The sequence below is a fragment of the Bubalus bubalis genome, chromosome 1, assembly GCF_019923935.1.
Source record: "Bubalus bubalis isolate 160015118507 breed Murrah chromosome 1, NDDB_SH_1, whole genome shotgun sequence".
Classification (NCBI taxonomy): Eukaryota; Metazoa; Chordata; class Mammalia; order Artiodactyla; family Bovidae; genus Bubalus; species Bubalus bubalis.
Genome location: NC_059157.1, coordinates 48,324,937 through 48,340,636, shown reverse-complemented (window position 1 = coordinate 48,340,636; position 15,700 = coordinate 48,324,937). Strand labels below are relative to the sequence as shown.

General features: G+C 52.2%; 1 protein-coding gene and 1 long non-coding RNA gene across 4 annotated transcripts in view; one reads left to right on the top strand and one right to left on the bottom strand.

The window, feature by feature from the left end:
- The window catches only part of URB1 (URB1 ribosome biogenesis homolog), a 79,086-nt gene extending 64,786 nt beyond the window's left edge, over nucleotides 1–14,300 (bottom strand). For all 3 annotated transcript variants that reach the window (XM_044939618.2, XM_006044815.4, XM_045164956.1), the window contains exons 1-5: nucleotides 14,037–14,300; nucleotides 11,615–11,754; nucleotides 10,531–10,682; nucleotides 9,493–9,625; nucleotides 2,035–2,131 (exon numbers count right to left, since the gene is read on the bottom strand). In XM_044939618.2, coding sequence (XP_044795553.2) covers nucleotides 2,035–2,131; nucleotides 9,493–9,625; nucleotides 10,531–10,682; nucleotides 11,615–11,754; nucleotides 14,037–14,178 — 664 coding nt within the window. In that variant the 5' untranslated portion in view covers nucleotides 14,179–14,300. The remainder of the gene's footprint in view (nucleotides 1–2,034; nucleotides 2,132–9,492; nucleotides 9,626–10,530; nucleotides 10,683–11,614; nucleotides 11,755–14,036) is intronic.
- Nucleotides 14,301–14,372: 72 nt separating this feature from the next.
- Nucleotides 14,373–15,314, top strand: LOC123332713. Its single transcript, XR_006549688.1, has 2 exons — nucleotides 14,373–14,647; nucleotides 15,059–15,314. It is a non-coding gene; the product is annotated as an uncharacterized LOC123332713 (long non-coding RNA).
- Nucleotides 15,315–15,700: the final 386 nt, after the last annotated feature.

The following is a 15,700-nucleotide window of genomic DNA, read 5'->3' as shown; positions in this document are numbered from 1 at the left end:
TGTATAGTATGATTAGTTTTCCAAAGTCTCACTCTTTGCTTAGACCAGTTCAGAGATGTATTTAAAATGACAGTTTCAAGAGACACAGATGTATAGAACAGTCTTTTGGACTCTGTGGGAGAGGGAGAGGGTGGGATGATTTGGGAGAATGGCATTGAAACATGTATAATATCATATATGAAACAAATCGCCAGTCCAAGTTTGATGCAGGATACTGGTTGCTTGGAGCTGGTGCACTGGGACGACCCAGAGGGATGGTACGGGGAGGGTGGAGGGAGGGGGGTTCAGGATGGGGAACACGTGTATTCCTGTGGCGGATTCATGGTGATGTATGGCAAAACCAATACAATGTTGTAAAGTAATTAACCTCCAATTAAAATAAATAAATTTATTAAAAAAAATAAAATGACAGGTGTCACTTTACTGACTGGCGTAGAACTGGACGGATTTATTTGCTTTCTCTCCCCAAGGACTCGGCCTTCCGTAGCTTGATGCTCTGGCATTACTGACATACGGTGACACCAGCAAAAAGCAACAAGCCCATTACAGTTTCTCTTGCTCTATACGTTCTTCATGAGCACATATAGTTTCTTCAAAGGCAAATTCATTATTCTTAAAAAAAAAAACAACCAGAAAATACCAGATAGAAACTTAAAATCAACCATAACACCACTACCCAAAAGTTCATATTGAGTAATGTCTGGGTTCCCAGTTGACTGTTAACCTTCTGGTATGTCCATATTCTGTTAAACTTTTAGTAAAATGGGATCATATTTTACCAGTTTTATAACGGAGTTACACCCAATCCTATACCCTTAAAAAATCTGGTATCAGTAAGTATATTTCTATATCCTTTTTGATAGCTGCATTCCTCCTTATGACCAGTGCTCAATTTGCTCAGTCCCTTGCTGGTGGGTAGTAAGGAGTCCGATTTTCAGCTAATAGAAAAAGATGTCTCCTAACAAAACCTCTACTCAACTCCTTAATTATTCCCTTAGGATAAACGGCTGGACGTGGAATGGCTGGCCCAGCCCAGCCGCCCTGCGGAAACTTTAACAGAAGTGCATCCTTGCCCCTTTAGCAGTGTAGACGGATGACACCAAAATCAGTGTCCTCCGCTTAATAAAAGCCAGACACTGAGAAGACGCGGGGGAAGATTCTGAAGAAATGCCCGACCCTGGAGGCAGAGGGCATCCCACGCAGGCTGGCCACAAGCAGGACCTGGGCACGACACCACGGGAAGGAGGTGTGTCCTCCATGGGGCTGCAGTCTGGGCGGCCACCCGGCCCCAGGCTGACCACCTCCAGGGACCCGCACCCAAACCTGCTCATGAGTGGTCTCGGCAGCCTGCCCTGGAGGGGACCCAGGTCTCCCATGCCTGGGGGAGGGGGGGATACGGTTGCAGGCCCCATGCTGTTCTCCTCCCACGAGTCTCAGGGCCCCATCTGAGATGGCAGCTACTCCTCACCCACAGACAGGGCTTGACCCCGGGGGTCTCACTGGACGACGACCCTCTCTGTGCTGCCATCCACGGTCTTGAGAAAAAAGCTGGTGGCCCTAATGGATGAAACCATGCCAAGCCTCACTCTAGGGAGACCGGCACCAGCCGGAATTCTCTGAAGCTCGATTTCTGATATCCTGCTCACACCAGGCATTAAAAAAAAACACAACTACTAAGAGAAGCTTGGTAGCCAGGGCTATGAATCTGCGTCCTTTCTGGAGCTGTAAAGCCTCCCTTGTTCGCGTGCTGCAGTCCATGGGGTCGCAAAGAGTCGGACACCACTGAGCGACTGAACTGAACTGAAGTTTGCATTTCTCCTCCGTTAGTCTCACTCAGCACCCAGCTAGTGCAACAGAGACCCCTCTGTCTGCACTGACCAGCGGCTTTCAAGCCACGGTAACCAAAGTCTCTCCGCACACACCCCTCACTCCTGTGTGCAAAGCAGCCACAGAGGCGGCTGACTTTTGTTAACCCGCTAAACGCTCAGAACAATCACAGGGAGGCTGGGCCCCAAGACAATGAGGCCCTCCTACCTTTCAAGTCCAGCACTTGCGTGATCGTGCTGTCATCGCCGGCGATCAGAAAGGAAAGCGCGAACTGAATGTAGGCCAGCCGGACGTCATGTACTCCCTGGGGGCGAAGGAGATCGTGTCACACAGGTGTTCACACGCACGACAGACTCACACACACACCCCAAAGGAAACAGGAACACGAGGCTGCCCCCCCATGTCCCGCTCATCCCCCTATCACAGGGTCCTTCAGGCTGGTACTGTCAGAGGGTCGACATCTGGAACCACTGGTCATCTCTTTATGGAAACCAAGGGTTTTTCTTTTGCTCTTTCCCTCTCAAGCTCCTACTCTTCTTTCAAGCCCTCTCTAAATACCAAAGCATAGGTCTCCCCTTCCCCGCCTGTAAGACACACACATTTTTAGTTTAGAGACAGCTCTGGTATACAGCAGAAGATGTTTGGCCTGTCTACACACCATCCGCTCTCACGTCGTGAGATAATAGGTCTCTGTTTTCGAAAATCCATAGATGATGGAAAGGCTGGTGCTGCTTTTGATGAGACACCCATGAGGTGATGTCTGGTTTTTATTAGATGTTAGACATTCACAGCAGACACACAGATGAGGCCACATTACACACGCAGCATGGCCTTCCCAGGACTGCAGTCTGCACTGTCCCCCGGGGGCGTCAGCTGGACCCAGGACAGCATCCTCAACGAGGGCCCAAAGGCCATGACCGACGGCCAGCCCCTCAGGAGCGGCCACGAGGGGCACTTCACCAGTCTCTCCTCTCAGTAGCTTTAAGACAAGCCTGTATCTCACATTCCTGTTTTACACCCAAAGAATCCAGGGCATATGGCCACATACAGCACGTGTCAGCTGGACCTGCACGAGCACAGGGGCCCAGAGCCTCCACTGCTCACCCCGACAGCATTTCCCGAGTTCAGTTATTACAAACTAACTTTAATTTGAAGATAAGAGGTAAGTTAACATCATGGAGAACTACTACCTTCAATGCCTGAAGAGACCGAGGAGTCTCCACCTTCCAGGGAGTCCCATTCACTTAGTGGTGGCAGTAGTGATGGTGGGGGAGTGGGGGGGTGGGGGGGTGAGGGGGTGAGCGGGGTGAGGGGGGTGAGGGGGTGAGGGGGGTGAGGGGGTAAGGGGGTGAGGAGGGTGAGGAGGGTGAGGGGGGTGAGGGGGTGAGGGGGTGAGGGGAGTGAGCAGGGTGAGGGGGGTGAGGGGGTGAGGGGGGTGAGCAGGGTGGGGGGGGGGGAGGGGGTGAGGGGGGTGAGCAGGGTGAGGGGGGTGAGCAGGGTGAGGGGGTGAGGGGGTGAGGGGGATGAGGGGGTGAGGGGGATGAGGGGGTGAGGGGGTGAGGGGGGTGAGCAGGGTGAGGGGGCTGAGCAGGGTGAGGGGGGTGAGGGGGTGAGCAGGTGAGGGGGTGAGGGGGGTGAGGAGGGTGAGGGGGTGAGCAGGTGAGGGGGTGAGCGGGGTGAGAGGGTGAGGAGGGTGAGGGGGGTGAGGAGGGTGAGGGGGGTGAGGGGGGTGAGGGGGGTGAGGGGGTGAGCAGGGTGAAGGGGTGAGGAGCGTGAAGGGGTGAGGAGGGTGAGGGGGGTGAGGAGGGTGAGGGGGGTGAGCAGGGTGAGGGTGGTGAGGGGGGTGAGGGAGGTGAGGGGGGTGAGGAGGAGGAGGAGGGTGATGGGGGTGAGGAGGGTGGTGAGGGTGATGAGGGTGTGAGGAGGGTGAGGGGGTGAGGGGGGTGAGGAGGGTGAGGGGGGTGGGGGGGTGAGGGGGGTGAGGGTGGTGAGGGTGATAAGGGTGTGAGGAGGGTGAGGGGGTGAGGGGGTGAGGGGGGTGAGGGGGTGAGGAGGGTGAGGGTGGTGAGGGTGATAAGGGTGTGAGGAGGGTGAGGGGGTGAGGGGGTGAGGGGGGTGAGGAGGGTGAGGGGGGTTGGGGGGTGAGGGGGGTGAGGAGGGTGAGGAGGGGGAGGGGGGTGAGGGTGGTGAGGAGGGGGAGGGTGGTGAGGAGGGTGAGGGGGATGAGGAGGGGGGGAGGGTGATGGGGTTGAGGAGGGGGAGGGTGGGGAGGAGGGGGAGGGTGTGAAGAGGGTGAGGATGGTGAGGCGGATGAGGAGGGTGAGGAGGGTGAGGAGGGGAGGAGGGTGATGGGGGTGAGGAGGGTGAGGGTGGTGAGGGTGTGAGGAGGGTGAAGAGGGTGAGAGGGGTAAGGGGGGTGAGGAGGGTGAGGAAGGTGAGGGCAGTGAAGAGAGTGAAGAAGGAGAGGAGCGTGAGGAGGGTGAAGATTGTGAGGTGGTGAGGAGGTGAGGGAGGTGAGGTTAGGGGGGTGAGGAACGTGAGCAGGGTGAGGAGGTGAGGGGGGTGAGGAGCCCGAGGGTGGTGAGGAGGTGAGGGGGGTGAGGAGCGTGAAGAGGGTGAGGAGGTGAGGGGGGTGAGGGCGGTAAGGAGCGTGAGCAGGGTGAGGTGAGGAGCGTGAGCAGAGTGAGGAGGTGAGGAGGTGAGGAGGGTGAGGAGGTGAGGAGGGTGAGGAGCGTGAGGAGGTGAGGAACGTGAGCAGGGTGAGGCGGTGAGGAGGTGAGGGGGGTGAGGAGCGTGCGGGTGGTGACGGCCCGGATGAGGATGAGGATGAGGAATGGCGATGGTGACGGTGAGGAGCATGGTATCAGTAACGTTTCCTGAGCGCTCATGACTGCCAGGCTCCCTGCCAGGTGCATATCGGTTTTCTCAGTTACAATAAGAATCTGAGGTAGAGACACCCAGTACACCTATCTTATAGATGGGGAAACTGGGGTTTTAAAAACCTCACTTAAGCTTCTGTGTGTGTTGCTTAGTCGGGTCTGACTCTCTGTGGCCCCATGGACTGCAGCCCGCCAGGCTCCTCTGTCCCTGGGACTCTCCAGGAAGAACACTGAAGCGGGTTGCCCCTCCCTTCTCCAGGGATCTTCCCGACCCGGGGATGACACCCAGGTCTCCCGCATGGCGGGCAGACTCTTCAGCAGCTGAGCCACCAGGGGAGCCCCTCCCTTGAGGTTACACCACTACTAAGTGAGAAAGTACTAGGACTGGGATGGTAAGAAATACCTGCACACACACACCGCTTCCTGCTCGACCTCGCGTCTGCCTACAGAAAGGCTCCTCCCTCTCAGCGCTCCCCTGGCAGCTCCATGCCACTTTTTCTCAAGGTGCAAGCCCCATACGCGGCACTGTTTAGGCCTCTGTGAGTATGAAATTAACTGTCTTGTTTTATTGGCTATTTCTTCTGGAGAAAAGAATGTGCATTCAACCCTGCTCTGTAACATCCGAGTGGAGGCCTTGCAAGGTCCTCGCATTTACCGAGCTTATCTCCGTCCACAGCACAGCACATACTTTAGACCTGGGCTGCTTTATTCCAAATACACTGAGAGCCCCAAACTACCCTCTCGTTCTGGGGACCAACCTGTGGGCCTCTTCACAGTACGTGGTTTGGGTACAATGATCCCTTCAAGTCCTGAAAATAAGCTACACTCTGACTCCATCAGCGTCAGCAGTGGGGCCTTCATTCACCAACTCGACGTTAACACAACACCAGTGACACTCAAGGTGTCAAAGCCTCAGGCTGGGAGGACGCAGAGGTGACCCGGATACTGTCCCTGTCCTCAGTACCTGCTTCAGGCGACCACGGCTTCTAAGCCATCTGGACGCCTCACCGTTCAAACCTACGTGCCACCTGATTCAAGCACAGTTCACTTATCCTGGTCTACACACGCCTTAAACTTCAAAAGAATCCTGGCAAAATGCTAAAACTTGCCTGGTAAAATGAAATTAGGTTTCATCCTTCCCCCATGAGTTGGAAAGGCTCCCAATGTTTGGGGTTCTCTGTCCACTAAAGTCCTGGGAATCAGGGCTCTGGAGTGCGGGTCCCGAACTGCCATTCTAGGTCTTTCTATCCCGTGTGAGCACAGCAGAGACCCTCTCATGGGTGCTGCCAGCGATGGATTTTGAACTGAAACGGAAGTTAGTTCTCACCCACTGGCATCCATCTTTTATGTCCCAGAGAACCCCAAAGTTCAGATTCCTAACACGGTGGAAAACAAGACCCCTGAGACACAGCCTTGGCTGTTCATTCTCCAGCAGCCGCTGCCAGGCCTCATCCCCCTGACCACAGCCCCTCGCTGCCCCCAGCCGCCACCCTGCGTCTCCAGCAAACTCCATCAAAGGCAAGAAGGCCACACACGCCTGCCCTCATTCCTACACTCTGACTTCACGGGGCTGTTATCCCAGGGAGAAAACATCCTGAACTCGACGGCGTGTTCTGCAAAACACTGTCTGAAATAGACCAAAACATATTTGGTAAAACAGCTCTTTGGCACAGGACTTTTAACAATGCTTTCTTTGGATGAGAAAAAATATTCATAATCCTCTTTCTTCACGAGGCTTGAATAACTCCCTCCAAAATGTTAAAAACATTGAAAAGAAATATCTCCCTTAGCTTCTTCAACAACTAAATGGCTTAAAAAAAAAAAAAAAAAGTGGGAGAAAAGCAGAAAATTCAAAGATCTGCAGAGATTTAAGAAAAGTATCAGCAGAACACCCCCTGTAGCCCTGTGTGGATCCTGATTTGAACCACAGAGGGTACAGATGTTTCTGAGACAGTGCAGGAAAAGCTGAGACTGAACTGGGCATTAGACGATGGTTATTAACAGTGTTAAGTGTGATGATGGCACCACGGTTTTGTTTTCTAAAATGCTGCTTTCTCTTCGAGATACTGAATATTTATAGTCGAAATATATGTGTGATGTGCTGTAACAGGGGCGTCCCAGGTGGCGCTAGTGGTAAAGGACCCGCCTGCCAATGCAGGAGAAGCAAGAGAGCTAGTTCGATCCCGGGTCAGGAAGATCCCCTGGAGGAGGACATGGCAACCGAATCTCATGACAGTGAACCTGGCGGGTTATAGTCAACAGGGCTGCAAAGAGTTGGACATGACTCTTTGTCTGATTGAAGCAACTTAGCATACACACACACACACACACACACACATACACACACATGCTGTAATTGACTGTCTGCCCCAAAACTTAAAGGCAGGAAAGGATGACAGCATCTGAAGTTGTATGACAGGGACATAGGAAGTCACTGTGCTGATGTCTATTTTTGAATGTTCCTGACATTTCCCATATGAAAAAAATTTTTTTACTGTCTAGAAACTATTTCCTACAATATACAAAGTTTCGGACTTCCCTGGTAGTCCAGTGACTAAGACTCCACACTTCCAATGCAGAGGGTGGCGTGGGTGGCGTTAGTGGTAAAGAACCCCACCTGCAAGACATGAGAGACGTGTGTTCGATCCCTGGGTTGGGAAGATCCCCTGCAGGCGGGCATGGCAACCCACTCCAGTGTTCTTGCCTAGAGAACCCCACGGACAGAGGAGCCTGGCGGGCTAGAGTCTGTGGGGTCGCAAAGAGTTGGACAGGACGGAAGTGACTTAGCACCGCACGCACAAAGTATGTAAGACACTTGATACGGATGATTAAGCAAAGCAAAAATACTTTCATTTCTACAGTTAACTCCCGTTTTCCAGATCAAGAGGTAAAATGACTTGTGGAGGCCCTGAGCTGAAGCAGCCGGACCCGGACAAGGACTGGGCTTTCCCACGCTGTGCGGTCCGGAGGGCCAGTCCACTGACGTGCACTTTACTTAAGATGGAAGGGTGGGTTGAGGCCAAGGCTGAGGGAGGGAAAGGGAAGGGATTCTGACAGGTAATTACTGCCAGGCTGACGGCCCGGGAAGACCAGAGAGCCAGGTCTGCCCTCGGGGGCAGACAGCACACACCTTCTTTTTGTCAGACACACGTTCAGATGCCAGGAGCCGTCACTCATTAAGTGGAACTTCGGATACACCAATTATAGTATATCCATGAAACACGAAGACCTGGAAGTTTTTCCTCAGAGAAAACCTGATTCATTATACCAGAAAAACCTTCAACACTATTGTTACTGTGATTCACCTTCAGTCTAGTTATTACCTGGCAGCATAGAAACTCTTTATTTCCTAGGAAGAGCCGGAGAAGGAGGTCACGCCTGGCTGCACAAGTCACTTGTTCTAGCGTGGCTCCTCCACCCGGGCAGACAGAGGTGGGCTTCTGTCACCTGATGCCAATGCCAAGGAATGGGGCGTGGGGGACGGAGCCAGCAGTGAGGGTGTGTGTTAAGTCACTTCAGTCGTGTCCGACTCTTTGAGACTCCATGGACTGTAACCTGCCAGGCTCCTCTGTCCATGGGGATTCTCCAGGCAAGAACACTGGAGTGTTCTCCATTGGATCTTCCCAACCCAGGGATTGAACCCACGTCTCCTGCCTTGGCAGGCAGATCCTTTACCACTAGCGCCACATGGGAAGCTCAGTGGGGAGGGCAGACCCTGCAAAGGGGAAGGGGCACCTCGACCACCCACAGCTGGCACAGGGGTTGGAAGGGTGCCCATGCTCTGGCTCACGTGTTCTGAAACTCGTGCTTTTCCCTCAAGATCCTTTTGAACCCAAGGGAAACTTCTGGAACTCCTAGAAAACCTTTCTTCTTTAGACAACTCTCACAATCAACCATTCACACTTCGATTCTCTTTGGCACAATCCAGCCCCTACCCATTGTTAAGACTTCTAACTGGGAGGCACAAGGAATATATTAAAAAGCCACATATGTCAGGCTTCCCTGGTGGCTCTGTGGTAAAGAATCCGCCTGCCAAACGCAGGAGACACAGGTTCAATCCTTGATCCAGGAAGATTCCCACAAGTCACAGAGCAACTGAGCCTGTGCCACTAACTATTGAACCTGTGCTCTAGAGCCCAGGAGCTGCACCCAGAGAGCCACAGCGACTGAAATCCGTGTGCCTAGGGCCTGTGCTCCACAGGAGGAGAGGCCACGGCAGGGGAAGCCCTCACACCGCAGCTGGAGAGCAGCCCCTGCGTGCCACAACTAGAGAAAAGCGCGCAGAGCAACGAAGACCCAGCACAGTCACAAAATAAAGCAAAGAATAAATAATAATTTTTTTTTTTTTAAGCTATAAATGTCGTTTCTGATGACCTCACTGGCATGGCTTCTCAAGGGCTTTTCCATACAGTGGACGGAACAAGCATGGGAGGCCCACCACAAGCACCAGCCCATGAGGCCTGCGGAGACCACCGCCACCGCTCTGGGAGACGCCCACCAGCTGCACCATCCTCACAGGCCAGAGAGGCCCCACTGAGCCCCAGAGGAGCTGGCCTCAGACGTCCCTGTCGCTCAGGCGGCCAGGCCCCCACCACTGGCTGGGGCGAGGCCGCCCTTCCTCACGGGCTCAAAGTGGCTGCCGAGGCACACACCTTCCACATGGAAGCCTCCCGCTCCATCTACGTGAGGACCGAGGCCAGAGAGAGGAAGACCCAGGAACCACCGCAGCCCCCCAGAAGGAAAGGAAACACTTGGGGCAGGGGGAAACACATGAGACACTCCTCACCTTTGGATCCCTCTTGGTCACCAGGGTGTACAAGGTCTTCTTATTCAAATCGAAATGGCTGCAGACGTCCCTGGCAGCCTCGGGACCCTGGGTCACCATGGCGGCCATCAGGTTCAGGCAGGCTCGAGCCATCCTGTTCAGGACAAGCGGGACCTGGTGTCGTGACGGCAGGACCACAAAGGCCCCCTCACCTTGAGCCAGCTGCAACCTCTCTGTGCGGTCTGCTGGCCCCACACCAGAAACCAGGAGGAAGGAAACACGGAGACATGCCCTTTCTTTAAGAAAAAAAATACCCTAACAAAATCTTCAAAGTAAGCTAAAAAACTGAGTCTGAGGACAATCCAAGAACTCAAGATGAAGGTACAGAGAAGATGGAAATGTCTCTCTCCAGTAAATCATCATGGAGCTGGACCCCACTCCCACCCAGTGCAGGCCAGGGGAAGACTTCTGCACAGGGGACATCTCTAGATGCAAGTGCCTGGCGGCCTTTCTACCCTGTGGTAGGTCACCCAGAATCCGCAGTGACTGAGCACCTACCACACCCTATTTAAGTGCTGGGAAAACAGCAATTTAAGAGACCGTCAAGGCCCCACCCTCATGCACCCTGCATCCCAGTGGAGGGAGACAGTGGGTCAGGAGATGGCTATGGATATTATGGCACACATTCAGCTGTGCCATAATGGGATGGTCAGATAGGGCCTCCCTGAGATGACACCTCCGCAAGGCTATGAAGGTGGAGAGGGAAGGAGTTTGCGAGGACCTAGGAGATGACGGTTAAAAGGACAGGCAGCATTAAGGAGGTCTGGGGTGTTCTCTAGACCACAGGGGGAGTGGCAGGGTGGGAGCAGAGGGACCCGAAGCAGCAGAGGAGTTGGTGACAGCGAGGGGACAGTCAACAGGAGGAGGAGGGGCACTGCCATAGCCTCGGAAATAGCTCAGCTCTGCCGGCGGGTAGAGGAAAGGCCAAGTGCCCTTGTGGAGAGCTGAACGCTGACCAAGTCCAAGGCTAGTCCTGCCACGTACAGGTGGCCAACTTACCTGTAACCCGAGGCATACAGGGACTCACAGATGAGCTTCATGTGGTTATTCATTAGCTTCTTCACGATGTTGGTCCCCACCACGTGAAAATGGGAAAGGTCACTGGCTGTCCGCAATAATATGGCCTCGAAAACTTGAAATACTAAAAGCATCTGCAAAGACAGAATCGAGGTGCTTACAAATCATCTCCTTTTCTTTTCCACCTCTACAGACATTTGTCTTAGCCACAGTCACCTGCAGGTTTAAATCTTTCAATCTGCCAGATCCCGAATCAGACACAGAGATCTGCCAGGCCCTGAGTCTGGAATTAGCCTTGCTCCAAGAGTCTAGCTAAATAGAGAACAGCTTGCTTACAATTAAACCAAATGAAATTAAAAGAGAAATTTCTAGTAATGATTCCACCTCACTGCTTTGGGGATATTCAGGTCTACAGCCTTACAGCAATAATCCTGAGACTTCAACAGGTTCATAAACGCCTCAAATTCTGAGCCTCTTTGGAAGCAGAAAACAACAGACAACTCAATATACATCTCTACCTGGGACACAGAGTCTTTACCTATTCCCCTTCCGTTAAAGCAAACCATTCAGAAACCAAGTGTGTTTAGACAAGAATCTATGAGCCTTCTTTCTGCTATTATTCAACAGTAACAAGTTAGCACTTTCCTCTAAAGGCTTTCAAAGGTTACAATGCAAAAATGAATGTATCTCTATAGCCCAGGCACAAAGCATCATTTTCAGTAGAAAGCTGGTAACTTTCTACTGGTAATTTTGGAGATTTATATCACATTTCGTTTCATCAAGCTTAATGTAATAGTTGTTATTTAGTCGCTCGGTTGTGTCCAACTCTTTTGCAACCGCATGCACTGTAGCCCACCAGGCTCTTCTGTCCATGGGATTTTCCAGGCTAGAATACTGGAGTGGGTTGCCATTTCCTTCTCCAGGGGATCTTGCCCACCCAGGGATCGAACTTGGGTCTCCTGCTTGGCGGGTGGGCTCTTTACCACTGAGCCACCAGGGCAGCCCTAACACAACAGTAGCACTGACTTTTGCTTCCCCCCATCAGGCCAGGCAAGGAAGAGCATACTTCACTTTCAGGGCGCTTCTCCCCACTCAGGAGCTGGAACATCTCGGCACACTCCACAGAAATCTTGATGTACCCCTCCACAACATCGTACACGTCTTCTCGGGGGAGCTTCTTAGCAGCGGAAACAAATGCCTCCAGGGCTGAAATGAGAGGCAGGGTCAGATGTTAATAAGGACGGTCTCTTTAGAAACAATCCCCAGTGCTACGGTGACAGAGGCAGATTGCTGGCAGGAAATAGCCAGGTGACTGGAAGCGGCCCATGACAAGATGGAACAGAGGAGCAGGGTGGAGACAGGAAGATCGAGAGGACATGTCCTTAAGTCATGGGGAGCATCTTTCAAAGGCACTGGCTGAGAGCAGAACCCTTCCTGATGCAGGAATCCTCCTGATGGGTTACTATTCGATGCTCCTGGGCATCTTTTATCAATGTAACCCTGCTCTCCATCCCCACCACCCATCAACTGAAGGGGGAATAATGGATAAAGAAAATGTGGTATATCTATACACAGAAATACACATAAAAGGGACTTCCAGTGATTAAAACTTCGCCTTCCAATGCAGGGGGGCAGGTCTCAACCCCAAGGAGCAAAGATCCCAGAGGCCTCCTGGCCAAAAAAACACAAAACAGAAAACAGAAACAATATTGCAACAAATTCAATAAAGACTTTAAAAAGGGTCCACATCAGGGACTACCCTGGTGGTCTACCGGTTAAGACTCTGTGCTTCCACTGCAGGGGGCATGGGTTCGATCCTTGGCTGGGGAACTCAGGTGGCACATGCTGTACGGTGCAGCCATACATAAGTAAATGAGCGAACAAATAGATAACTAAAGCAAAATAAATATGTTTTAAACTGGTCCACATCAAAAAAAAAAAAACAAAGGAAAGAAATACACACAATGGAATATTATTCAGCCTTTAAAAAAGAAGGACACTGGGGACTTTTCTGGTGGTCCAGTGGTTAAGACTCCAAGCTTCCACTGCAAGAGGTACAGGTTCAATCCTAAGATCCCACATGCCACTCAGTGCAGCCAAAATTTAAAAAATTTAAAAAAGAAAGTAGGAAACTTCACCTTTTGCAACATTCTATATGAACCCTGAAGGTAGTAAATGAAACAAGTTAGGGAAAGACAAATACTGTATGTTCTCACTTACACATTCAATCTAAAAATGGCAGGGCCCATCTGATTCTTACCATTTGATCTCTACCCCAGCAAATAACAGCCCCTTGTAAATAATGAACAAATGAATGAATGAAATGTATGTGCTTAGTCACTCAGTCATGTCCAACTCTGCGACCCTTTGGACTGTAGCCCACCAGGCTCCTCTGTCCATGGGAGTTTTCAGGCAAGAATACTGGAGTGGGTTGCCATTTCCTTCCCCAAAAACTAATGAACAAATGAATGAATGAAATGTGTAATTCTATGCTAAAGCAGGTATCATCTTCCTAGTACTAGCTAGCAGTTGCAGATATCAAACCTTTATAAAAAAAATCTGTGGAAGACAAACTAGAAACTGAGGATATTCTGGCCATGAACTTAATAATTTTTCACTTGAGAGAAACACTGTCACTGTTTCATTTTGACACAATGCCAGTGTTTCCACATATTAGCCTAATTCGATTGTGCTTTGTCCTCATAATCTAAATACTTTCTAATGGATTACAAGAAGTTGTGCAGGGTGATCACACTTTTCAAAAAGTGAAATTATAGAATCTACCTCCTGTCAGTCACTAATCTTGGTCAACTGACAGGCCCTGCAGTGGCTTCATGTGATAGCTTATTACGTGTTCTCGGGTCAGTGTGAGTGGTGGAGAATCAAAGCTACGCAAAACAGAGCTGACAGCTATGGCAGTAACTGCAAACAGGCTCACTGAACAGCCCCGAACCGACTCTTGCAATCCCATGGACCATAGCCCTCTGTCCATGGTATTCTCCATGGAGAATACTGGAGTGGGTTGCCATGCCCTTCTCCAGCGGATCTTCCAGACCCAGAAATCGAACCTGGGTCTCCTGCATTGCAGGCAGATTCTTTACCGATTGAGCTATGAGGGAAGCCTCCGACTCACGGTCAGGACTTTATAAATATCTGCTGTGAAAAAAAAAAAAATCTGCTGTGATTAATGAGGAGTACATTTATCCACTTTCCTAACAATTGCAATAAAAAGAATTTTAGAGCTTGCTGACAGATGCTGCCCGGGCAGGGGAAGCATGTACTCGCAGGGAAACTGTCACCACCAAGCAAATCGTGGCCCTGGACTCCCCGGCACCCAGGTCTCGGTTTCCCGACTGCAAATCGGGAGGCTGAGCTCTGACCCTCGCTGCAGAAAGGAGCTGCTGCGTCTGCACACGGAGGCCCCACGCAGACAGAAGAAGCTGGGAGATCGCCTCTCAAGCTCACGCTCTCTTCCCCCCTGCACTCACCCGGCCCCGCGCCCTGCGGGTCCCTCAGCTGAGCCTTGAAGCGCACGCCCGTGAGCTCTTCAGTGCGGGCCCGCTTGGCTGTGCTCGCCCGGGCAGCCGCGCCGTCCTGGCCGCCCGAGGCCTTCCTCTTGGGGACCCCCATGACCAAGCGGGCGGCGCGCCGGGATCCACGCACCCGGAGACCTGGAGGAAGCAAACGCGCAGTGACCCAGCCAGCCTCTCAGGGCTCACACGTGGGGGGAACAGGGGCGGGGCTGCGGAAGGGGCGGGGCCTCGAGGGAAAAGCCGACGGAAGGGGCGGGGCTTGTGAGCAGCGCGGTCCGGCGGAAATCCGGTAGTAGAGGTAAACGGTTTCCGAGTCTTGGGTTCCCGTATGGTGCTACGGTCGCAGCTGGGTCGCTGGCGGCTCGGGAGCGAGGTGACACTCTCCGCAACACGCTCCCCCTCCCCCGCTCGGCCGCGGCGAGGAGAGGGCCTTCGGCGGCCCTTCTCGAGGGTTCTTAGCAGGAAGAACCCCCAGATCCTCCTTTCCCGAAGGGCGCGAGCCCAGACCCGTGGTCGCAGCACAGTGAGATCGTTCTTGCCCTGAGGACGCTCTGCTGTGGCCTCTGGTACTTGATTAACACGCGGCGGGATTCGATGCTTTGCTTAAGTTGAAGTCTTCCTGGTGGGTCGGGAGGGTGGATGCCCCTGGCTAATAGATTGAAGGCGGGAGGAGAAGGGGACGACAGAGGAAGAGATGGTTGGATGGCATCACCGACTCAGTGGACATGAGTTTAAGCAAGCTCCAGGAGATGGTGAAAGACAGGGAAGCCTGACGTGCTGCAGTCCATGGGGTCCAAAGGAGTCGGATAAGACTGAGCGACTAAACTTAACTGCCAGGCGGGCTTATTGCGGGGAGGTCCTTGGTCAGGCAGCCGGTCCGAAGTCTTGAGGATGCCCCTAACCCCGACCCTTAGTTTATCTCACCTCTCGGACAAAGACAGGCTTGCCTGGTGGAATGTCACCTTTCGGCCCTGCAGGGTGGGAGGAGAGGATCAAATGAAGTCATGTCTGTGAAAACCCCTAGTGGACAGCGCAGCGGCCGCCACATCTAAGCCCCGGGTCATTAAAATGGAAACAGCGAGGTCAGCTGTTGCCGAGCGGAGAAAATGATGCCGTGTGCAAAACTGCTTTGACTGGGGGAAAAGGACTGTGTGTCTTTGTAAGATGTTACTCGTTGACTTGAGAGCCACATGAAATATTCTGAAATAAAATGGAGGCATCAATAAGTAAAAACAGGCCGGTGCATTCCTAATACCCCTTCATCAATACGTGGTTCTGTGTTCAAATAAATCATGAGCCAGGTCATGAGATGAGTAATTTGGTGATTCCTGGAATCATCAGTTAGCTCGCCCTCTAATTTGAGGAAATACTCTCCTGTGTTCTGTAAGCAGATCTGTATTGAATGTCTAAGGATGTGGGTTTTTTTGTGACCTGTTGAAGTTCCAGAATCTCTAATAGGAAACGTCTATGGGATTGAATGTGAGTCAAGCACAAGCAAGACTATTGTGCTTGTGGAAATGCTTACCTTGTAGGCAGGTCAGAGCAAGTGGCCTGACCAGTTATGAGTTCTTGCAGCAATATTAAGAGACAGGGATATGCCCAAAATTCCGGCTGTAAAG